The sequence below is a fragment of the Ambystoma mexicanum genome, chromosome 5q (genome assembly GCF_040938575.1).
Source record: "Ambystoma mexicanum isolate Mex_15411 chromosome 5q, UKY_AmexF1_1, whole genome shotgun sequence".
Taxonomy (NCBI): Eukaryota; Metazoa; Chordata; class Amphibia; order Caudata; family Ambystomatidae; genus Ambystoma; species Ambystoma mexicanum.
The window spans coordinates 1053323972-1053348197 of NC_090933.1; the positions used below are offsets into that span (position 1 = coordinate 1053323972).

General features: G+C 47.1%; 1 protein-coding gene across 2 annotated transcripts in view; it reads right to left on the minus strand.

Moving 5' to 3' along the window:
* The window catches only part of TAF2 (TATA-box binding protein associated factor 2), a 2148555-nt gene that overhangs the window by 1781568 nt on the left and 342761 nt on the right, over positions 1-24226 (minus strand). For both annotated transcript variants that reach the window (XM_069621552.1, XM_069621551.1), the window contains exon 9: positions 17895-17994. In XM_069621552.1, coding sequence (XP_069477653.1) covers positions 17895-17994 — 100 coding nt within the window. The remainder of the gene's footprint in view (positions 1-17894; positions 17995-24226) is intronic.

Below are 24226 nucleotides of genomic sequence, written 5' to 3' on the forward strand. Positions count from 1 at the left end.
CGCCCGTAGCCTCAGTTGTAGTTTTTTCCCCAGAACGTGTGGCACCAATCTTCTGCCAGTACGATTACAGAAAGCCTTGCAGAAACGTAAGCTGCAATCGCATAAGAAATTCTGTAGAGGGGCAGGCTGGGAGGGTGCGATGTGGAATACGTCAGAGGAACATCCCAGCGAAAGAACGTTACCAAGTAAGAAAGTAACTTGTTCTTCGAAGGAATTGTGTCCTCTGACGTATTCCACATTTATGACAGACTCCCAAAGCAATACCAACGTATGGAGGCGGGAAAAGAATTTAGCATTTTAGAATGCCCAATTAAATTGCAGAATAGAGGACCGCCTTGCCAAAGGCCAAATCTTGCCCATTGATAGAATCCAGGGAGTAGTGTTTTACAAAAGTATGGACAGAGGTCCATGTGGCTGCTTCACACATGTTACGAATGGGAACACCCCTCTGCAGAGCAGTAGAGGCAGCCACACCCCTAGTAGAATGGGCCCGTAAGCCTACCGGAGGGTCCTTACCTGCCAGACACTAGGTATTCAGAGATTGTCAAGATAATCCATCTGGACAAGGTCTGCTTAGTAACAGCTTGACCCAAACGCCTTCCAGCGTATCCTACAAAGAGCTGATCGTCCACTCTGACCCGGGACATGCGTGAGATGTAGAAACTTAAAGCTCTCCTAGGATTCAACCTATGGAGCCTCTCCTCTTCCTTACCAGGATGCGGAGAAGGATAGAATGCCGGAAGAAGGACCTTCTGGCTCAAATGAAAGTCTGACACAACCTTTGGAAGAAAACAAGGACGGACCCGAAGGACAACCCTGTCCTTATGGAACACCGTGAAAGGTGGCTTGGCGGATAGTGCCTGCAACTCACTTACTCTGCGAGCGGATGTAACTGCAACCAAAAATTCAGTTTTAAAGGTCAGCAGTCTCAAAGGACAAGAATGTAAGGGCTCAAACGGAGCTCCCATTAGGAATTTCAGAACTAAGTTCAAATCCCAACCAGGCACCTGGAAAGGTGACGGTGGGAACACATTAGTTTGCCCTTTCAGAAACTGAGAAATCAAAGGAATCTTAAAATAAGAACACTCCTCAGACGAGAGCTTAAATATGGACAGCGCCGCCAGGTAACCCTTAATTGTACCCACTTGCAGGCCCATGTGGGCTAATGAAAGCAAAAAAGACAGAACCACAGGAATGGCACATTAAAAAGGATCCACATTTTTTACCCAGCACCAGTCGCAGAGCTTTCTCCTACGGCAACGGTACAGGGACTTTGGCCGAAAGCAACACCTCCATCACGCCTTCAGGGAGGTCCCAAACCTTGTACCTCAACCTTTCAGAAACCAAGCATGAAGGTGGAGAGACTTGACTTCTGGATAGAGAACCCGACCCCCCCCTCCCGTGAGAGCAGATCGTCTCGGTAGGGAAGACAGCGTGGAGGGCAGATGGATATGTCAAGAAGGTCCAGGTACCACGCGCTCCTGGCCCATGCCGGAGCAATGAGGATCATTCGGAAACCGAACCTCCTTAACCTCTGCAGCACTTGCGGAATGACAGGGACTGGTGGAAACTCATACAGCAGTGGGAAGGACCGCTCGACTACGAACGCGTCCCCCAAGGCTCCTCTTGGAGGAAATTCTCGCGAGCAGAATCTTTCGCACTTCCGGTTGACACTGGTGGCAAAGAGATCCACTTGTGGGGTCCCCCAAAGGGCGAAGATCTCCAAGAGAACCTCCTGACCCAGCTCCTACTCGTGAGAGACCGTGCTCTGCCTGCTCAGAGCGTTCGGCGCCTCGTTTTCGTCTCCGGCCAGATGAACTGCTGAGATCGAAATTTCCTGCTGGATGGCCCAGAACCAGAGCTGCATCGCCTCTCTGCACAGTGGGCGAGACCCTGCCCCCGCTTTTTGTTGAGGTAGCGCATGGCCACTGTATTGTCCGTCAGAATCAGGACATTTTTCCCCCGCACAGACGGCAGAAAAGCCTTCAGAGCTAGCCTGATGGCCCTCAGCTCCAACAGATTGATATGGCGTCTGGACTCTGACGGAGACCAACGACCGCTGACTGTCAACTCGTTGGCATGAGCTCCCCATCCCGTGAGGGATGCGTCCGTCACAATCGTTACTTCCAGCCAGGGTAGCCAAAATGGAGCACCCTTCATCAGATTACCTTCGACGGCCCACCACTGAAGATCCTGGGCGACCGAGGGTGGCACCTGAACGGGATCCAACATCCTGCCGGAGGACTGCGACCACTGCATCTTGAGAGCCCATTGCAGAGATCTCATCCGCAACCTGGCCTCTGGCACCAGTAGAATGCAGGATACCATGAGGCCAAGCAACCTCAAGAACTCAAACGCCGGGAGACTCTGGACACGTTGAAACGTCCACCATCTGCAGAATGTGATGAGCCCTCACCTCGGGAGGCAAACACTGCCCCAGGGATGTGTCAAGCACTGCTCCGATGCACTGGAGCCGCTGGGTAGGTGTCAAGTGGGACTTCTTTAAGTTGAGGGAGAAGCCCAGCCTGTGAAGGGAGTGGCAGGTGGCTGACAGATGAACCAAGACTTGCTCAGGAGAGCACGCCCTGATCAACCAATCGTCCAGGTAGGGGTAAGATGTGAATCCCCCCCCCTTTCCTGAGATATGCTGGCACCACCACCATCAGCTTGGTGAAGACCCTCGGGGCGGGGGTCAATACGAACGGCAGGACCTGAAACTGAAAATGCGAGATGCCAACCGCGAACCTCAGATACTTCCTGTGCTTGGGATGAATCGCCACATGAAAGTAAGCATCCTTGAGGTCGAGAGACACCAACCAGTCCTGAGTTGAAGGGCCTGGAAGACTTGAGAGAGAGTAACTATCTTGAACTTGTCCTTCCTGAGGAGCTTGTTCAAACCACACAAGTCCATGATAGGTCTCAATCCCCCGTCTTTTTTCGGGATCAAAAAATATGGGGAATACCGTCCCTTGTTCCTCTCCGCTACAGGCACCAGTTCTATGGCGCCTTTCTCCAGCAGGGATTTGATTTCCTGCGCAAGGAGCGGATCCGGACTCTTCAAAGAGAGCTTCCCCGGTGGATTGTCATGAGACATCGGCCGGAAAGGAAGACAGTAGCCGTGGGCTATGATCTCCAGAACCCACACATCTGAAGTAATGGCACGCCATTCTACAAGATGCTGCGCCAGCCATCCCCCAACCGGCGAACCATGAGACATGGCCTCATGACTGAGCTGAATCGGCAGCGGCAGTGCCTGAGGGCAAAGAGGCAACTGCCCGAGCGGCCTTGGCACCTCGAGTACCTTGTTTTCCACCTCTGCTACTCCAGCATTGGCCCCTTTGACTGGCAGCTCCCCTCGATCTACCAAACGATGAGTAATATCAAAAGGAACCTCCCCTCCATTGCTGTCCACTAGGACGAAAAGGCGGAGGTTGGTGAACTGCAGTGCTCAACGACTTTGCTGCAGCTTTGGAGGTCTGCAACCTCTAAAGGCTCTCGTCAGCCTTGCTGCCAAAAAGACTGTCACCATCAAAGGGCATGTTGAGAAGCCGGGACTGTACATCAGGAGCAAACCCAGATTTCCGCAACCACACAAACCTGCACATCACGGTGCTCACCGTGATGGACCGGCTGACACAGTCTGCCACGTCCAGACCCGACTGAACGGACTCACACATGGCATCCTTGCCATCCTGAACGAGGGCAAGAAAACCATCCCGTTCCTCCCCTTTGGGAATATGTTCACCCGCCAAAGATACACAATTCCACAAAGTGTGAGTGAATCTTGCCGAGGCACAAATAGAGTTGGCTGCCTTTAAAGCCATACCCCCAGATGAAAATACTTTCTTCGCCCAACCGTCGAAGCACTTGTCGTCCCTATCAGGAGGGATGGTAGGGTACGCCGCCTGCTTCGCTGGAGCCGTAGCCACCTGCACCACCAAACTCTCCGGAGTGGGGTGCAAAGACAAGAAGCCAGGGTCGCCACTGGCTGGACGGAATATTTTCGGCAATGACTTATTCACTGCCGGGAGACTCTCCGGAAGCAGTCCAAGCCGCTGCCGCCCTTCTTTGTAAGGCCATATGAAATGGCAACACCGGGTCAGTGGGTGGACCTTCGTCCAAAATATCTGTCAGGTCATTCTGCAGAAAATCCACAGGTGGAGCAGACCACCCCAAGTACTCCGTCACCCTCGACATTGGAATGCCTGTACGAAGACTCGGCATGTGTACCAGGCTCAGGCCTGCCAAATTCAACCTCCGGGGAGGTGTCCAGACCACAGGCGTCATGCAAGGATTGACGCAGGTCTTCCATCTGGCTATGACCAGACAACAGGTCGTCGGGAACCTCAGGAGGGACAAATCCTTCCACATCTGACCCTTCATTCACCTCGGAGATATAATCCAAAGGCTGGAATAAATCCCTAGATGAGAGTACAGAAAAAGGCTCAAACACAGGCCTCACTGACTTACTCAGTGCCTTCCTCAGGGTTTCCACTGGTCTCCGGGGCACCTCCGATAAAGCCTCCTCAAAAGGCGTCCAGGGCGTCGATGGAATAGGCATCGACCCCGAGCGAGGCGCCGGCGGCTTCGACAATGGCTTCGAGGCCGGAGCCCCGAGCTTGTCCTTAGACGGCTTTGGCGCCCATGGCGTCAATGACTTCTTCGGAGGCGGAGCCTCGAGAGAGCCCCTCGACGGACATGGCGCTGATGGCGTCGATGCCTTCTTAGAAGGCCTCACAGGCTCCGACGGTATCGAGGGCGTCGAGGACCAGGACCTGGAACGGCCATGGCTAGAGCGATCCACTTGGTCCGATCGGGACATTGACTCCCGATGATCGCGCCATCCGCCTGAGCCGGAAGGCGTGCGAGTGGTGGCCCTAGCGCGTTCCTTGCCGGCTTCTCTCGAAGGCGCGGATGGAACAGAGCCCTGCGATTCAAAAATCGCCATCATCTCCTTCCGAAATGCGTCCCATTCCACTGGAGATGAATGCTTGTTGGGACAAGTTACCCTCTGTCTGGCGGAGTCCTCGGACGAGGAAGGCGACCGGTGACGGCGCTTCATAGAGTGCCTAGAAGAGGCAGAGGAATGGCGTGAACCACTCCGGGACCGAGACCCCCTGGATTTACGCCGACGCAGAGAGTCGCCCCTCGAATCGTCAGTCGAAAGCCCAGAGGATTTCGACTTTCGGGGTTTGGAAACCCTACCTACAGTCAGCTTCTTCTTATGCTCCCGCAAGGCCTTCGACGTCAAAGACTGGCAGTCATCACAGTCATCGGTGGCATGGTCCTCGCCAAGGCACCAGAGGCAGACGTCTTGCAGGTCCGTAAGCGACATCTTCGAACCGCAGTTCTGACATTTCTTGAAGCCCAACCGCGGAGTAGAAGAAGACGAAGACGTGATATCTCCACAAACAGCCAAGTTCGAAGAACCGATTCAATCAGGAGAAGAACCGAGGCACGCCGAGATGCTGAAGCGAACACGTTCGCGGAAAAAACGGAACTGAAGCTACCGGCGTCGTGCGTCCTACTTATAACATCAGATGGACGTCGGCTCAACGGAGGCCCTCGAGGGACAGCTTATTGACATCATCGATGCAGGACGCAGAAAACTTTCCGAAGCAGCACAGCTGTGGTGATTACCCGTCATAGATGTGGAATACGTCGGAGGACACAATCCCTTCGAAACACTCCCTATTCTAGAGTCATTAACTTAGCCATGCTCGTGCTTTGCTGTATCTGCATGGGTGACTGCTATGACTGCCCTTGTGGTGGATTGTTACCTGCTGTGTTTGTAAATCTTGTTGCATTCTTGGCGCTTGCGTTTGCTGCACTGTCTGATTCTGAGAAAACCCATCTCCATTCTGCTGCGAATATGCAGGCGGGTTTGTGGTCCCCCCTCTTGAAAATTTCCCATTTTGCACGTATCCTTGACTTCTACATCTGCGAGCAAAGTGCCCTGACATACCACATGTCCAGCATGTAGCAGGAGGTCTCCTAATTTTCCCCTCCTGCATGCCTTGACTATTGTTCTACGTGTTTTGAAACAAACTTTGATTGTTCTGGAAGTTTCCCTGATTATTCTGGAAGCCTCTACCTCGAAAGCCTTGCTTTGCCCGTAGTGCAAATCCATTATTACCTTGATCGAATTGCCTTTGTTTATTCACCTGCGGCATGCTTGCTGCGAACCCAATCCATCTCCACTAGTCAACATCGCCCCTTCAACGGCCTACTTTGATAGTTTTCTGTACCAACTTTGCCTCTTCACCTTTCCTAACATCGTCTTTCTTTCAATTCTTCGCTTGCAACAGCCTGCAATAATGCGCGATGGTCTGCTGAATCTCTGACCATGGCTTTGCTTCCATCTCCACTAATTTCTTGAGCTGCTTTTGTACTGCTTCTGGCAACCCTTGGCACAATATATGATAAAAAATACAGGTATTGATTTCCCCCAAGCCACGCATGTCTCCAAAGTCCACTGCTCTTGGAAATTCTGAATATAAACAAGAGGATCATCCCCTTCCTGCATCTTTTTTGCCATTATAGCTCCCATACAGTAATCTAAGCACTTTCCAGACCACTGCCCTACAGTTATTGAACAGTGGTCCATCATGAGCAGTGTTTACTGTAGTAAAACTAATACCCTGCTCTTGACCGAACGTCATCAGCCCTTTCCCTCAAGGATAGCAATCAGGAGAACTTTAACGTTCCCTATAGCTACTGTGTTTCCTCCTTCTCTAACTCGTGTATCAATTTCCCAGCGCCAGAAGTTAAACTCGGGAGTTTGCACCTTAAATTATCCCTATCCATCTGTGGCCAAGGTATTATACTGTGGCCTGGCTCCTCCTTTCTCCAACAAGAGAAACTGTAAAGCCCCAAACTCACACTTGTCCCCCATTGCCTGTCTGTCCATAGCAGGGACAATTGTTCTGCTCCGCCTTCTACCTGGCAGTGACCTTAACCTACTCACATAAGGTGTTGAGTCCCAGCCCCCTCTCACCATGGGATCGACCTCTAGGTGGATCTAGCCGTGTCAATGATTCCGACGCCCGAGATTTGGCTTGGTCTAGATCCGACCATCTTACTTCCTTGTCCAGTGAAAATCAAACCCTTCAGGGCCACATGCTTAGCCTTCCTCCTCCCCACGTCAGGTTTCCCTGTCCTCTTCTGACATACCCTGTCCCCAACTCGTGTGACTTCTCTCTTCTTCATCTCTATTTAGAGTCAGTCTGTCTAAAGACAGCTCCTTTGGCTCAAAATTACATGAGGCTCCCCCTCTGTCGTACAGCTGCGTACTCTCGAGTCAGTCGTGTTTACCCTTCCCCTGCAGTACTTTCTTAGTTCTCATATCATGCTAGACTATCAATTGCATCCCCAATGCTTCTAGAGTCAAACTCATCCTCTAGATTTGCTCTAGACGGACCTGCTATTGGCTCATGTGCTGGGAAGAACTCTCATATGTCCTCCCATGCCACTACTGGAATAGGATCTATTAATTCCTCTTCCACACGTTCTAGATCGTGTGCTCTCTGCTTCCTCTTTAGTTCTAGTTCATAATCAAACTCTCTTCGCTTCCATTGCTTCCTCTCTTACCCTGTCTTCCTCTTTTCTTTTCATATCTCTCCTCTCATTTGCCCTTCGTATCTCGTCTTCTTTTCGTCTTTGTATTTTTTTATCCCTTAATTTCTGTTCCTCCTCTTCCTCTCTTTCTTTCTCACTTTTCTTGTCTTTCTCGTTCTTTGATTGCCCTCTGTCTATTGGCATACTTTCTTTGCTCCTCTGCTGTTTCCTGCTTTTTCAGTTGTTCCTCTTGATACAATTGTTCCCGTCTTTGTCTATCTTTTCTTTTTCACCCCATCTTCTTTCAATCTTTCCTCTTTCTCTATCCTTTTTGTCCTGTTTGTCCTGTTTGTCTCGATCTTCCCTTTGCCTTACGTCCTTGATGCTCTTACCATAGAGTTTGAGCTAAATCTGACCACCCATCCATTTGTTCTGTATAAATGCTAACTCATCAGTGTTATCTTTTTCTCCCTTCCATCTCTTTATTTCCCATCCTATATCTAAGAATGTTCTTGGGCGTTCACTTCTCTCTTTATCGCGTCTCTCCTTGTCCCTTGGAACCTTAGAGATTACATCTCTCTCAAGAATTTTCTCTGGGCCCTCGTCGCTGCTTTGCGCAGTTGACTCATATGCCGGGTTGCTGTACCCTGTCGCTGCATTAAGCTCCCTCAATGGTTACAACCCGTAATCTTTCTTACTATCGCCGTCTGCTTCAAGCGCGGCAGGGGGTTCTGAAGGCTCCTCACCCCCCCTCTTTGCATATATTCAATATCCAATCCTCAGGAGGTGGCTCTTCTCTTTCCTCCTGGGACATTTTCCAGAGCTCTAAGCTTGCTAGCTAACTTTTTTCCTGTGTATTCTGCATGCAAGTATGTCGTTGTTAGGGAGAATTCTCTGATTAGGCTGAATTTCCCTACCTAGTGAGTCCCCCAGCAGCTTTGCTGGATTTCTGGGGTTTCTTTTTTTCTCCTGCCAAGAGTGAGACTCTTTTACCCTCACTCTTGGACATATTGAAGTGTGTTTTCTTGGTTAAACCTTGTGTTGAATGGGCTATGGGGTCTTTTACTCCATAGGGCCTCATGTATTTTTGTGATGTGGGTTACACAGCACCCTCTGTGCCGTGACCCAGGGGTGTCCTAGGGACTCCCCAACATAGACTCCATACCCTGGGACTGACTACTGTCTCCCAGGGCATGTAAAGTCACCAAAGACTTTGCTAGTCTTGAATCCTGAACAGAACCAGTACAAACCATCATATTGTGGACGTACTGGCTGGGGCAATTCGATTGCCCCAGGGTCTGTTAGTCGAGGGGGCACGTCTCCGTCCCCCCTGATCGAGTTTTGGCTGGTGGCAGTGGAAACTACTTTTTATATTCGACCGCGAATATTTCCCTATGGGATTTCCCATTGTTTTAGGCTAACACATTTAATTATTTATTTACGGTAGCCTTAAACATACCGCCGGTTTATATATTTATTATTATAACTCCGGTTGGGACTTTTTGCCAAAACTTGATTCTAAAATGGCGTTGGCGTTCGCCTCTGTAACTCTGACCCAAAGTGGAGCCCTTTGTTCCACTTTTGGCGGGCTTCTCCACAGAAGCCCTCCAAAGTGGTGCCACTCTGTCTGGGGTACTTAGGAGGGGTGGAGGGGGATTTAGGCACCCTGGACTGAGTTCCCTTGGTAACTCAAGTCGCACTCCGTCCTGATTGGCCCAAGTGGTGAGCCGGCCGGCTCACCACTTAGCATGTTTGAGTGACAGCTAGGCTGGGTGAATGGGGGTTTGCTGCATAAAAGCAGGGCTTTGGGGACTGGAACTTCGGAAGTCGCCACAGGACCAAGAATCCGACGAGGGAAGAGCTGAGCCGACCTGCTTCGACGACACCACCCGGTGGAGCCCTGCTGAACCGTCTCACCACTTTTCCCGACGACCGAGGAGAACTCTTAACGGAGTGGCTCCTTCCCTTGACTGGTGGGGACAACCAGTTTTCGCCTTCTTTTCGCTTCTCGAGGTATCTCGTGGCCGCCTTGCCAGTGCCAAGCACCCCGGCAACCGGAACCCCACCACCTTTTACCCCAACCACGAAAGTCGGTACAACCCTTTAACCGGAGGACTCCGCGGCTGGTTTCTTCCCGGGCAGTGCAACGACCTTCTTCTTCTGCTCTTCAGCGAGAACTTCTTCTCCCCTGACCGACGTCGAGCCTTGCTGCCACTGCCTGGAACAACTGCCACCGCTGGAGGATCCTTTCCACTTAAGGTACCATGTTCCGCCTGGCTTCCCTTGCCACCGACTGTACGGGGTAGATTTAGCCCCCGGCTTTCGAACCTGGGAGTGCCTGGGACACCCTGGCTAAACTTTCTAAGCCACTCTAAACTCTTTCTAACTCTTTGCAAGACTTTGAATCCTTAACAACAGTGTGATCTTGGGCACATTTTCGCTCCGGCTACTCTAAGAGTGGGCCCTGCCTAGTGACTTTTGCTCACCTGTGACTTTGTGCTTCTGTGAGTCTATTGCAAGTGTTCTGGACCTTAGAGTGGTGTGTTTAACCCATTCCTGTTTCTTTTTACCCCTTTCTTGAACCTACTAGAGTGTCATCTAACGTTAAGCGCTCACCTCTGTTTTAATTATGTGGTGTTAACTTAGAGTTGTCTAGATAGGAGTAAGGGTTGGAACTGCTTTCATTATAACTGTGTTTGAAGTGTTTTTACTATATTTTGCTAGAGTGATTTCAACTTATGTGTGTTTTATAAATAAATAACTATATACTTTTGAAACCAAGCTCTGGTCAGTGTTTGCTTGTGCTATTGTGTCTGAGTACATATTGTGTATACTTTGCATACTGCCTAACTCTTCTTGAGGGAAGTCTGACTGCTCAGCCACAGCTACCAGGTAAATCTGGGTGGTGCAGACTGCTACCAAGTGGGTTTACTGCTATACCTGTAGTCTTAAATCTTTTGCAGTGTTCCCCAAGGGAACTGCACAGGTTTCTGCCTAACAGTCGTCATATGCTGCAAAACTGCCTTCGATAGTGATACCCCTTGTGGCCATGGCATGAACATTTTATCTGCTGTGCCCTTAACCCATTCTGCACTGTACTGCTTAAGTTTGGGTGCATGTTTCGGCAACTGTTTGCTGAGATATACAAGTTGAGTAATATCCTCCATTTTGAATTGTCACCCTTGACTGTCAATACTCACCCTTACTCTTTGCAAATTTCAAAAATACGTTACAGAAAAACAAAAAACAATATGAGCATGCACCAATCGTTGCAGGCTCCAAACCCTCTATATCACGTTTTATACTTTAATCTTTTTCACTAAACACTATCAATTCAATTCCAATAAATAATTCATTAATTCTTAAATCTCGTGTTTTCTTTTTCATGTCTATCAATTCCTCTTGTTTTTTCACCATATGTAGTCACATAAAATGAACAGAAACGGATATACTCGACTGGCCACGGATATCTCAGTCTTCTCTTCAAGACTTCTCCTACCCCTAAAAATACCCTGATTGGGATATGAACCGTTCTCTTTAAACTTGTCTTTAACCAAGTTTGTGGCCTAGGTCACCCGTAAATAGGGCTCTAGAAACAATTCCTTCTTTACGACGCAGGAAACTGGGCGTACTCTTTATCGTGGCACCTTCCCTCACGATATCTCTTAATTGCTTGGCCACTCCTCAAGTCAATTACTTAATACTCAATGCTCATCATTCTCAAGTTACTTTACCCCAACATCCCTCCGTTACTCGTTTTTCCCTTATCGCTTTCTCCACTCGCTGCCCATTCACAATTTTTGCCACCTCACTCAGTTTTTACTCACCATTCGCTTTTTCAACTTCCGACTCTCGGGATCGTCCGTCTCTTTATTCTCTTTATCGCCCGCTCCAACTTTCCATTCATTCAGCTTACTGTAGACGCCGGGAGGGGATTCTGTCTGAAACCAGGGGACCCATCTCACCCGAGCTTGCAAGCCTGATAATTAAAAATAATTCTGCTACCTACAGGGGGCTTCACCTCCTTTCAATCGAATGGCAGAGGCTGTGTGATATTTCAGGGACCCCGAAGCCTAGTATCGCGAAGGATTTTAAGCCATCATCTCTGCTACCAGGTGAACTGGGAGACTCCAACCCTTTAAGACGAGGGAGCAATACCTTAGATGAATGGGGATGCAGAAGTTACTCAAACATCAATAATCTAAACGACTCGGGTAGTTGGCAAAAAGATGCATTTTAATATCAAGTATCAACAGACGTCTGAGCGCATGGTTTCTCAATGCATCTTGAAAAAAAGCATTCTTTTCTTACACAAAATTGTCATTGATGACGTCAATCTAAGCATTTACTAACGTCATTCTAAGTGGCAAACTTCAAAAACCTAGTGGCTATTGTGATTGGTTCTAAAGGAACATCTAAGTATATGATCCATACTAGTCTAACAAAGTGAAAGAAAGTGATGGGTTTCTTATCAGGTGGGGCAACTAAGCCCTCTCCTCAAACAGGTCACTATGAATGTCATTAAATACACAACGTCCCATTACACAGACTATAGGACCCTTAACCATGCGGCCCCATACAATTGGTTGGCAGTCTAACCTCAATCAGTACTTTTCCACCTACATTAGCAGCACAGAGGCTGGTCTTCCAGGTGCTGGTAAGCTTGTCTTTAACCATAGGTTCCCACCAATTAGCATATCATCTATCATCACCTCAGTGGTCAGTGTTCTTTTGCTCAGGGGAGTGAAGGCACGCTCTGCCCTCATGCGTAGATGGGGTCGTCATATTCGTCCATCTTCATCCTTCCTCGTGACTGAACACCACAAAATTGAGCTCTAGTGCATTTAAAATACTATTTTCTAATAGACCTCCGACGTCTTCCTTGTTTTTATCCATGTCTTCTGAACAGGAGATTCATTCTTTCACACGATTCGTATCCAATGTCTGCTCACCGCAGCCTGATAAGTCATTGGCTTCCCCAGCCTCGCCTTTCTGAGTTTCACTCTTGTTAATTTATTCAATTGTTTTTAACTGCGACACACTGGAAAAGAGGCTTCCTTTTTTAGTCCAGCTCTGCTATAATACATAGTAGAAACATCCATCCTTTACTTGCTCCTAAACAAGCATATGTTGGGGCATGCCGCAATCTATTCACTATAAAGCTAGCCTCAAAAATACTTCATCTGCTTGCGTTTCATTGCATATGTACACGTGTAAAATGACTTGATATCTTCATCAGTTCTGTAGCATAAGTTACTTCATCTTGATCCCAAAATGTCACTTTCTTGATACCTTATAGAATATCTTCATTCTCTTGTCTATGCGTCTTTTCTATGTACGTCAGCTGGCTTCGTGTGACGGTGACGTGACCATTCTTTTTCATTCAGCAGTCCTGTTTCTTCTGGAATTTCATTCAAATGGCCCTCATACTGTCACATATGCAAGTATACTTTTCTCAATGGGAACCTTGCTTCCAGGATTCTCCTTCGTATCTCTGTATGTTTAATAGTTTTGCTCGTGTCTCACACTCTGGTTGCCAACATATAGGCATATGGGTGAAGTGGTTGAGGTGGGGGTACTTGGCTCCTTCTCTGCACAGGTCCTTCCAGCTGTCTGGGATATCAAATCCAGACAAACACTTGGCAAATGTAACAAATCACTCCATTGTGCAAATGGGGTGGCATCTGTCGACAGGACCAAAAAAAACAAAAAATAAGAAAACTACCTAAAAAAAAAAAGAAGATGACAAATTTAGCTGTGCCCACTCAACCCAACCTGGTAAATCTACCTCTTCAATTGTGTCATTTGAAGAAAAATCAGTTACACAGCATTTCATTGGTTTCTCAAGCTAGAAGATCCTTCATTATACGGACTAATACAATTGGTTTGGCATGCTTGTGCAAGTAGATAGGACATGAAGCTGCCCTACCACCCAATTAGCACAACATCTCTCAACACCCATGCCTTTTGCCATGAAATTCTCTTTGTTCTTGTCCTCGGAATGCAACGGGAGTGAGGGCACTTGCTATCATGTCTGGAACTCCAAGTTCAAGCCCTATTTCCATCCTCACCTCACATAATCAGAGGCCACGATTCTGTTAATTCTGCAAGCTTTTAAATTAAGACTTGGCATCCTTTGTGTTCTTTCTTGCACCTTAACGTAAGAGGATTCATCCTCTGCACACATGTTCTTCTTCAGCATAAACAGCTGACCTCAGCTTCTCAGTTCTTGACTTCTGGCCAGATAGCCTCCCAACGGAGCTCCAATAACTTGCTATTCTACTGAGACACAGCCTTTCATTCTTTCTTCATGATTCTTTGGCTTATTAATTCATGCTACCAATGGCCAGTGTCTATACAATGGTGGCTCCGCCTGCATTCTATTCACTACTTGTAGCTAGCCTATATGATGACTTGATCTATTTTGCATTTCAGCATCTGTACATTCTTTATTCTTCTGATTTCTGCAGCATTTTCTACTGTGTAATCTTCTTCTTTTACACTTTAAGGCTCACTTGATTCTTTACTTCGTAATTTCTCCTCTAGGATCCATACATTGTTTTCATTCAGTATTTCAGGACGTTGTGCACACTTTATGATGTCATCAGTTTTCTTAGCTCCTTCTCATATTCCTTTAGCGAGTTCCTCCTATAGGCTGTCATCAACTTGAGGGTACATTCGATATAGTCGTCTTAATTGATAACTTCTTCCATACATTTGCTGCAGTATTGGTACAATAGCTGGTGCAGGGCATGGTCTCATGGCTCCAATACAACGGTGATAGGGGGTAGGATCTCCTGCGGATATGTACATCTGCACCTCTACACAAGGGCTTTGATAGGGAGGAAGAAAGGAACAGATGTAACGGACATGCCGGTCTAGTCATGCTTTCTACCTATAACAGTGCATCTGTGTTCACCACCCTGCTCAACCGTCTCCGTGACAACCTGTGTATCACTGATCAGGCTGTGGCCTGGCTGGCCTCTTTCCTCTCTGATCTACCCTCCAAGGTACAACTTGGGTCCTTCCTTTCATCAATCTCCCTCTCTACCTGTGGTGTTCCCCAGGGGTCTAACCTTCCGCCCTGGTTTTTCAACAAATACCTGGCAGCTCTCGCCTAATGCATTTCCATTTTCTGCTCAAACTTCCAGTGCTTTGCTGATGACACAACTCCTTTTCAGGCTGCCCTCGGCCACCTCCTCTCCCTCCCACATTTCTGATTGCCTAATTGCCATTCAAAATTGGTGTACTGCCAGCAATCATGGTCTAAATGCCAACAAAACTGAGATCCTCATCATCGGTACACCTTCACCATCCTTTCCCCTCACTCTCTGGCAGGATTACATTTAAAACCCTGTGGATTGTCCACAAGGCTTTCTGGGGCCTGGGTCCAAAATACCTTCAACTATCCCTCTGCAAATACCTCTCCTCTCGAGCCCTTCGCTCCTCTACCTCTAACTCCCTCAGGGTCAGTTGTTTTTTAAAGAAACAAGCTGGGGACAGATCTCCGTCTTCGGCTGGGCCTCCCTTTGGAACAGCCTCCTGGCCACCTTGAAACTTGAGGAGAACCATCTCCGGTTCCAGAAGCACCTCAAGACCTTCCTCTTCGCTTCTGCCTTTGCCCCTCTTCTCCCCTGCTGACCTGCTTTCTCTCTTGGCACTGTGCACCTGGACACCCTCTGTCCTTCGGGCCCAGGTACCTGCTCACCCTGCCTCCCTCCTGCACTGCCTCCGGGCCTCCCATTGCACTGGGTTCTGTATCTGTACCCATACAGTACCCCACTCCTCTTCTTCACTTATCAGATATACCCTGACTAATCTTGCACTTGCCACTTGCTGGCTGCACTACCACCTTTTCATTGCCTGTATTTATTTATGTAACTTATTCTTTATTCTTGTCTCTCCTCTGTTCTGCACTTTCCACTTCTCCCCCATCCATGCACCCCCCCCTTTTCCCTTCTCCATGCACTTGCACATTCTTAATGTCACTGGGCCTAGTAAGATCGTTGTTTTTATTTTTTGTTCTCCCTTCTTCCCCTCCCTTCGGTTGGTCACGCACTGAAACACTTGTGTACGAGCAGGATATAAATAAAATATCATATCACTGGCGCTCAGTGCAATGTACAGCTATCCAATCCATTTGATCCCTCTGTGGCCCAAACCAAACTTAATTAACTTCTCATAGGTAACTGCGCCTCACAAAGTCAAAAGCTTTTTCTGCTTCTAAAAACACTTCAAACACGTTGGGTTTGAGGTACAAAATGACAATATGTTAAACCATCTCCAATTTACAAACAAAGCATCCGGGAATAAAACCGGGCAGATCTGCTGAAACAGAGTGCTCTCTAAGTAGTACCCCAGGCACTGGATTAGACCACACTTGAATATCTCATTTATAGACCTAGTTTCAAATACCCGGTTCCTCATATTGTCAAGTGCACTATGAATGTAGTCTCATTTTCTTGCCTTTCCACAAAACAATGCAGATATTTACCTGGCCTTTTGATCTTGCTGTATCCCATTGTGTTAACTTTTTTTTTTTTTTAGAGCTCACTTAAAATCCAGGTTTTGATGCCTTTTATTGGACTAACTGGAAATTTTATGCAGAGGTGGAACAATGCATCAGTTTTCAAAGTCCCATAGACCCCATCAGACTATGCACTCTGCACCATCCAATGAAGTCTATGGGACTTCATAAGATAAAGCATTGTTCCATCTCTACATATTATTTCCAGTCAGTCCAATTAAATGTACCAAAACATTCATTTTTAGTGTGAGTTTGAAACTGGTATATCACATTGTCAAACCTTTCTTTGAACTTTTTTTTTAGTTAATACGTGTTTAAGTCAATGCATTACAAAACATATAGAACAGATGAATGACCTAAAGGAAAAGCATAATATATCCCATATTATTACCTGGACCAACCAACAAATTTGTAAAGCAAAATCATGAATGCCAATTTCATAGAAGTAACATAACCGTTATGATGATGGTAACAACTGACAATAAAAACACTTTGCTAAAACTGATGTAAGGTGCAAACGCTTTCTATCATAACGGTCACAGTTATGGAGATTTTGAGATATGAGAGCTTGGATATTTGTGTACAACCTTTCGTTGTCGCAAACGGATAACTTATTAGGATCTTCCCTTCTTTTGTGAGCTCTATTGTGGCCTATAAACTGATAAGCTTAAGAGGTGAAAAATGAACAATGCTATCCAGTCCAACTGAAGATGCATGGATAGAAAATTCCAATAAAAGGAAATGTCAATGCAGTCCTGTGTATCATCTAATATTTAGAAAACAAGATGAGATGGGTGGAATGGGAAATTATGCTTGGAAGATACATTTTCAGGGGTAAAAGTGTTGAAGTTTATTTAAAGGTGGTGATAGCACAGTACGGAATCAATATTAAGTTAAAAGAAAGTGGTGCACTCCTGATTTGAGGTTGGTGAAAAATTACATAAATTAGATGTCACCCAATTAATACATCATACAAAATGCAGAGTGAAGGTTCTAGGCCCACGTTTAATGGTTGAAAGAGAAGCTGTATAGGTGATGACTGGTGAGTGAATGAGTATGAATGTGTGCGTGTGAGGCTGGGGCCCAGGCAGGGGGGCGTGGAAATTGAACATTTTCTTACAGTGACATGGCATGTTTCACCGGCATCGTTGGACAAAGCCAACTTGATGAGTTGAAGAGAAAGGGAGGCAGTGTGTGCAGGTAAAGTTTATGGATGATTAACTCCCCATTCACTCCTGAGTGCAGCAGTTAAGGGAAAAGGGGTTCCCTTCTCCTCCCCATCCATACACCATATTGACCCATACAGATCAGCGGGTATGCTATTGGCCAAGCACATGTTTGTGACATTCGTAACTTACAAAACTTGTGAGAATAAGGTACGGAAACAAATAATGTTGAGCGAGTCCCCATATACTCTACATTAGCAAATGTAATTGCATCTAGGCTGTTGCATCAAGGAGAGTTCTTGGAGACAGTGCACAAAAACAAGTGAAACATGGCAGTGTAATATACCATTTGCAAAGTTGATGCAAGATCACATGAAGAGTTTCCATTTGGATTTTAAAAAAATGCAGAGATGCTACGAAAAGACTACGTCTGTTGAGGCATATTGTGCTGAATCCTTTCCTAAATGCTAGGGGATTATTGTACTAAATATGTGTCTATGTCCACTCCAACAAAGGTGTTTGTCTCCAGAAGGCACAAAAGTCATGCATATTACGAATAAGAGGACATAGGGGTCGTTTTGAAAGGGCAACCTGCAACTCATCAAGTCTAAAGTTATCCACTGCTGTAAACTCATTGTTCTTACCTCTTTGATCCAGTGTCTATATTGATTGACCCCAAATGTTTTTTTCATCCAAAGGCCATAAATGTATCCGGAGATTCCTTTCAAAACCCATTCATCCAACCTGCAATGAAGAAAATACGGTCATTCTTTCTCCAATAAGTGAAAAAATATCTTACCAGGTACATATATAAATCAAAATATGAAGTGTGAAAAGTTCAAATAATAAAACAGGCAATACAGAGTTGACTTAGAGCAGAGGGCCACGTTCTAAATTATAACCAAGATTTATTGCAACACAGTAGTGATTAAACAACAACAGTTATAGACTACCTTCTTAAAAATAAAAAGACGTCACCAGCCACCATGAACTAATTTGTTGGGTGAAACTGGTGGTCATTGCTGTCATTACTTACTTATGTTTGCAATGTAACACACTACGAGGACGTATTTAAGAGAGTCTCTATTGTTTTAAGTGCCCCCTCTGATGGATGATTGTGAAGAGTGGGCACCGCTAATGTTCATTATAAAATGAAGTATAGATAGTACATAATAAATTAGGTTTGTGATCTGTCGTCCTGTTGCCAACAAACCTCACTTGCACCTTCAGGTATATTGATAACTGTTGTGAGAAACCAAAGGGTGTTTCGCCTACTAGTCCCTGGGAATCACTCTCTCAGGTGGCCAGGGCACGGTCATCGCCTTTGGAGGCAGACCCTGGGGGTGGACCAGTGCGGGAGGATCACCTGGGTGATGGGTCTTCGGGGAATGGGGTGAGGCAACCGATGGTAAGACACTGTATTCCCCCCCCTTTTCCGTACCTATGCCAGATCCTATTTTATAGGATTCTACAATGTCCAAACTCCTCCCCTTTCTGCACAAACACTGGGCCCCGGAAGAGGGTGACAGGGTAAAGAGGCTAACCCTTACATATCTCATTGGACATGTCCCGCTAATCACGTCAGGCACTGTTAAGCTGATCGGCCCGAGAGGACCGCGTACCTGTAATCTTGGTGGTTGGTCTTGCTGAGGTCGCCAGTCTGGAGTCCAGGAACTGATGAATTAGCGGCACGAGGAATCAGCCCCTCCGCCACCCAAAAGAGGAACTGGGTGAAGGGTGGACCGACCCCCAATGTCACGATAAGTACTGTCCAGATGAGCGTGACTCGAGGATTGATGGCTCAAGTTAGTGACACTGTAGTTTAGGTAGAGCCGATTGTAGATATCATGAATCTTCCGGAACCAATGTAACAGTGAGGAATTACAGCTGATAGAAAGTCCGGTTGGTGCTGATAGTTCCAGAGGTTTGCAGGATTAGGTTCGGAGGTAGGCAAAACAGGAAGAGAGAGAACAGCTGGAGACTAGCTGGTACTGGGCGAGTCCCGGGTAAGTCTGAAGATGGGCAGACCCAGTGCCGACAACAAGTCAGGGCTGGAGGCAGGCAGGCTCAGGACTGGCCACAGGTAAGGCTGGAGACTGGCTGACCCAGGACAGGCCACAGGTAAGGCTGGAGGCAGGCTGGCTCAAGACAAGCCACAGGTATGGGCTGGAGACTGGCTGACCCAGGACAGGCCACAGGTAAGGGCAGGAGGTAGGCTGACCCAGGACAGGCCACAGGCAAGGGCAGGAGGTAGGCTGACCCAGGACAGGCCACAGGTAAGGACTGAAGGTAAGCTGACCCAGGACAGGCCACGGGTAAGGAATGGAGGTAAGCTGACCCAGGACAGGCCACAGGTAAGGCTGGAAGAGAGCTGGTCCAGAACAGGCCACAGGTAAGTGCAGGAGGCAAGCTGGCCCAGAACAGGCCACAGGTAAGTGCAGGAGGCAAGCTGGCCCAGAACAGGCCACAGGTAAGTGCAGGAGGCAAGCTGGCCCAGGACAGGCCGCTGGTAAGTAAGAGGCAGGAACAACGAGGCAAGCGAAGCGAACCGCGTTGAGACGCGACTCGCTGAGAATTGCGGCCTCTTTTATGGGCCGCCGGCGCCCGAAAGGCCTGGGACGCAAGCCGTTCCGTTTCCGGACGCCGGCGGACCCATAACGAGGCTTGAGAAGCAAGCCCCGCTAGGGAGATGAGTTCGGCCCACGGCGCATGCGCGGAGCCGAGAGAGAGGCCTTCCGCGCATGCGCCGAAGGCCGCCAGCCCTGTAGCCCGCCACTCCCCTCCCGGCGAGCCCCCGGAAGCAGATGCGCGGGTAGACTCGCCAGGAGGGGAAGAGAGCGGCAGACCCCCGTTTCCCGTGTGACATAACAGGCACTTTACTTTAATCACATACATCTGATACCCATTAGCTCTCTCCACACAGATAAAAGGCAGACCATAGAGAGACACTCTGAGCAAGGTGTAAAACGAGAAGGAGCAGCTCTTCTGGGGTGAAGGAAAACCTACTTGAGCAGGACGACTGATCGACCGACTAGAGAAAAGGTTAGAAAAACCCTGAAGTTCCCTGCAGGAGGTTGTTGCCTCCAGGAAGCCCTGAAGGAGACGTGAAGAAAGCCAAAACAAACCTGCATTGTGTTTCAAGGATGCCAGCAACCCTCCAGGGTGAGCGACAGAGTAGGGGAGGGGAAGCAAAGCCTGTGGTATTAACCTTGACTCGTGAATCAAAGCCACAGAGACAAGAAAGTCTGGTTTGTGTCATGGAAAGAATGAAGCTGCAACAGTATCTCACAAGTGAAGGTTGCACACATGCTGATCAGACGCGAAAGAAATGTAACCAGTGATGATCTTTGCAGTAGCTGCTAACTGTGATGCCAGTGATACAGAGAAGCAGAGTGGTCCGGCAAAAGGAAGTACCCCACTCGAAAGTCTCAGCGACATGTGAAAAGCTTTGTTATAAAGCAGCAAAGTGAACTAACCCTGAAATGCGTAATGGTCAAGATTAACCCCGGAAAAAGTGGAAGTGAAAAGGTGAATGCTTGAGGAGAAAGGTTTCTTTGAACGTTTGTGCTTATGGTACTGAACTACCAACACCAAGAGACACTGGGGCAATTAACATAAGAGTGTGAGCAGAAGAGAAAGTCGAAGTGGTCCTGCTGAGGTCTATAGTAAAAGCCTTGCACATTCAAAGGTCTTCGACATCAGTGAAAGGTCAGAGCCCGATTGAGGGAGACCAGAAGTGTGATAAGTTAGTGGAAGGGAATCCCTAACGAGTGTGAATTAAGCTTGGGCAAGGGAACCTCTGCAAGTGCTGTGATTGAGAGGTTCAAGACCTACGTGAACTTTTTGGTTGAGCTGTGAAAGAACTTTTTGACCGCCAGGCGGGCCTCGATCCACGTTTTGAACTGCCTTGGTTTTGAGAACCTGAGCCAGAGTGTGTCATCCTGTCTACGGGCGTTGCTTTACTCCGTGCTGTCCAACGTGGAGAGGAGAGCTGACTCAGTCACTTTGATCCTTTATGTCAAAACACTGATTTTCCTTTGCATACAAATTCCCCTTTTTTTTTAAACAATCTTTTTATTGAGTTTTATTCTTAATGCAAGAAAAACATAACAGGTGACTTAGAAAAATAAACAATGTAACCCGGATCCCTCCCAGCCCTTCCGATCCAGCAACATTTGTCCGATAAAGTTCACCCAATTTCCAATATACATAGGGTGTGTGGATAGAAAACGTTCCTGAAGTCTTCATTTAAGAAGTCCATAACAATAGCCCAGTCTGTTGCGAATTCTGATTGCATGCCCTGCAGGGTATAGACATCCATACTAGGGCTGTGAAGTGCCAGATCTTTGAAAAACAGTCATGCTCCATCGGTGGGTTCTTCCCTTTCCACCTTTGCACGATGACAAGCAGTGCTGAAAGTGACAGGATTGCATATGCTTTCTTTACTGGCTTTGTCCATTGATTCCATCGAGGTACATGTAAACCTAAAATCTCTACCCCTGGGCCTCGCTGTGCGGAGAGTTAAAAAAATCGCTTGCATGCGTTGTTCGATTTGGGACCAGGGTGCCTGCAGTTTGCCACACCCCCTCCAGACATGTAGCCAGTCCCCTTCACCACCACCGTCCCTCCAGCATTTCCCAGACGCGTTGGGGAACATCTTCTTTACTTTTGATGGTGTATAGTGCGATCGAGTCATAAGTTTGAACGAGAACTCCCTTATTTGTAGTGCTTTTGTAAGTTTAGGGATGTTGTGCCATAGTGCTTCCCAGCTGTTCTCTGGAGTCGGTTCCCCTAGTGTCTCTTCCCAGGCCAGTTTATAACTGAGGTGCACTTTGGGTGTGATGTGGTTCGCTGCTAGACAAAGTCTGTATATGTTAGTCAAACGGGAGACACTATGGACTAAGCTTAGTGGGCTACACTGCCCTGGCTGGATATTACATGTACGAATGACCATACATAGTGATAACAGTGCAAGAGTCAGACTTGATAATGAGGGAGTGGCAACTGATCCCATCTGTGTCAACATGGGAGTTAAACAGGGATGCGTGGGGGCACCTATGCTCTACAATTTGTATATAGCAGACCTACTACCTAGGATGGCTACCAAAGCAAATTGCCCTCCTAAGCTAGGTGAGACACCCATTGTAGGCATGCTTTATGCTGACGACCTGATACTGTTTGATAGAACGCTATCAGGTGTCAAAAGCATGCTAGAGGAGTTGGCCCTGTACACAGCCCAACTGGGCCTAACTATTAATCTGGGAAAAACAAAGATATTGGCAATATCACTATGGGGTTCAGACAAGCCTGGATAGGATTAGCATTGATCAATCTTATCCATACCTGGGCTTGGAATTCGATGCTCACCCGAACTATAGCCCGATTATTGCCCAAAAAAAGAGACAAGCCAAACTCCTTCCACTTCAGGCCTGTAAATTCACTAAGGGGGCGGCAGGGCACAGCATTGCTGGGATTATAAAACTTTACCAGCAGTGTTTTGTGCCGACCATCCTGTATGGTCTGGAGGCATTAGCAATGAAGGACTTCAACTGGCTTAATATTCTGGAGGGTCAGTATTGGCGTGTAGTATTGAGTATAGATCCTGCTTGCTCCATCACATTTTTAAGGCTGGAGTTGGGCTTAACATCGCTCAAGGGTATGGCTTTGAGGGCACGTGGTGAATTCTATTTGAAAGCTCTTACTACTCCAACCTGTAAATTGCTTAGACTGGCAGGCAATAATCTTGAAGCTGAAAAAGCCCCACATGGACTCAATTATAAACAGTTAAATGAGTCCCTTTTTGCGGACATACAGTGGTCCCATGACAAGAAGAGAACGATGTCATTTATGCACTTGAAAAAATCCTTTATGCACAAAATGAATAGATGGGACTGGACCCAGAATTACACCCACTTGTCTACCCTGAAGGGGTATGAGGCTGTTACACACGGTATCCACAGATACAGGAAGACCCAACGCTATCTGATGCTCTGTCCTGACCCTGATGTGCGGCAATTTATTTTACGGTTACGCACTAATCAACTACAGGCATTAACTGTGGTGGGTCCGCGGCTGGGCATTTTTCTTAAAGATAGGTGTTGCTGCATCTGTGGGATAGGCGATACCATGGAGACCGTTAGGCACGTTTTAACACAGTGTTCCCGATTGGGCCCACTGTACATGTGTCTGCTTGGTAGACTGGTATGCAACTACGATTTTATTATGGGACAACCCTTCTGGGACTATTGCTTAAACTCAGATTCTATTGGCACTATTCAGGGTATGGACTAATGTTAAAAGTCTGCTATTGAAACAGCCATATGCCATAGAATCTGGAGTGGAACAAGGCTAGAAATGTCACTATGTGAAATTGTTGCCATCTTGACGGTTGGAGGAGTATTTGGTTTAGCTTCTCCTAATACTATCATTATTATTTGATTGTAGTATATGTGCCACACTTTTATGCTCTATGTTTTTATGTTCTTGTGTTTTTATGTCTTGGCCTTTATGCCTTTGTGTATTCTTCTCTTATTTTTATGATTCCATCTTGAAGTTGTGATTGTATGTACTAAGTTATTGATATATTATTTCTGTAAAGTTCAGATTTTGGACTAATGCACAATAAAATCATTATTATTATGTTAGTAATGAGATGTTTGTCACCTAGATCCGTAGTAAGAAACTTTTCAAAAGGGGTTAGGGATCTCGTTGCCCCTGCCCTAATCTTGGGGTTTATAAGCCAGTGTCTCAGTTGAAAGTATTGCAATCTGTCTGTTTGTCTGTTTCTACTAAGCCCAGTTCTTCCTTGCATTGAGCAATCAAAGTATTTTATGACCTGACCGTGAAACATGTCCCCGATTTTAGAGTAGCCTGCTTCCTTCCAGTTCTTGAATCCACCCTGTGGTATCCCCGGGGTAAAATCTGGTTTTCGCCAGATAGGAGTACACGGGGAGGGAAAGGTGGTAAAGCATTTTTG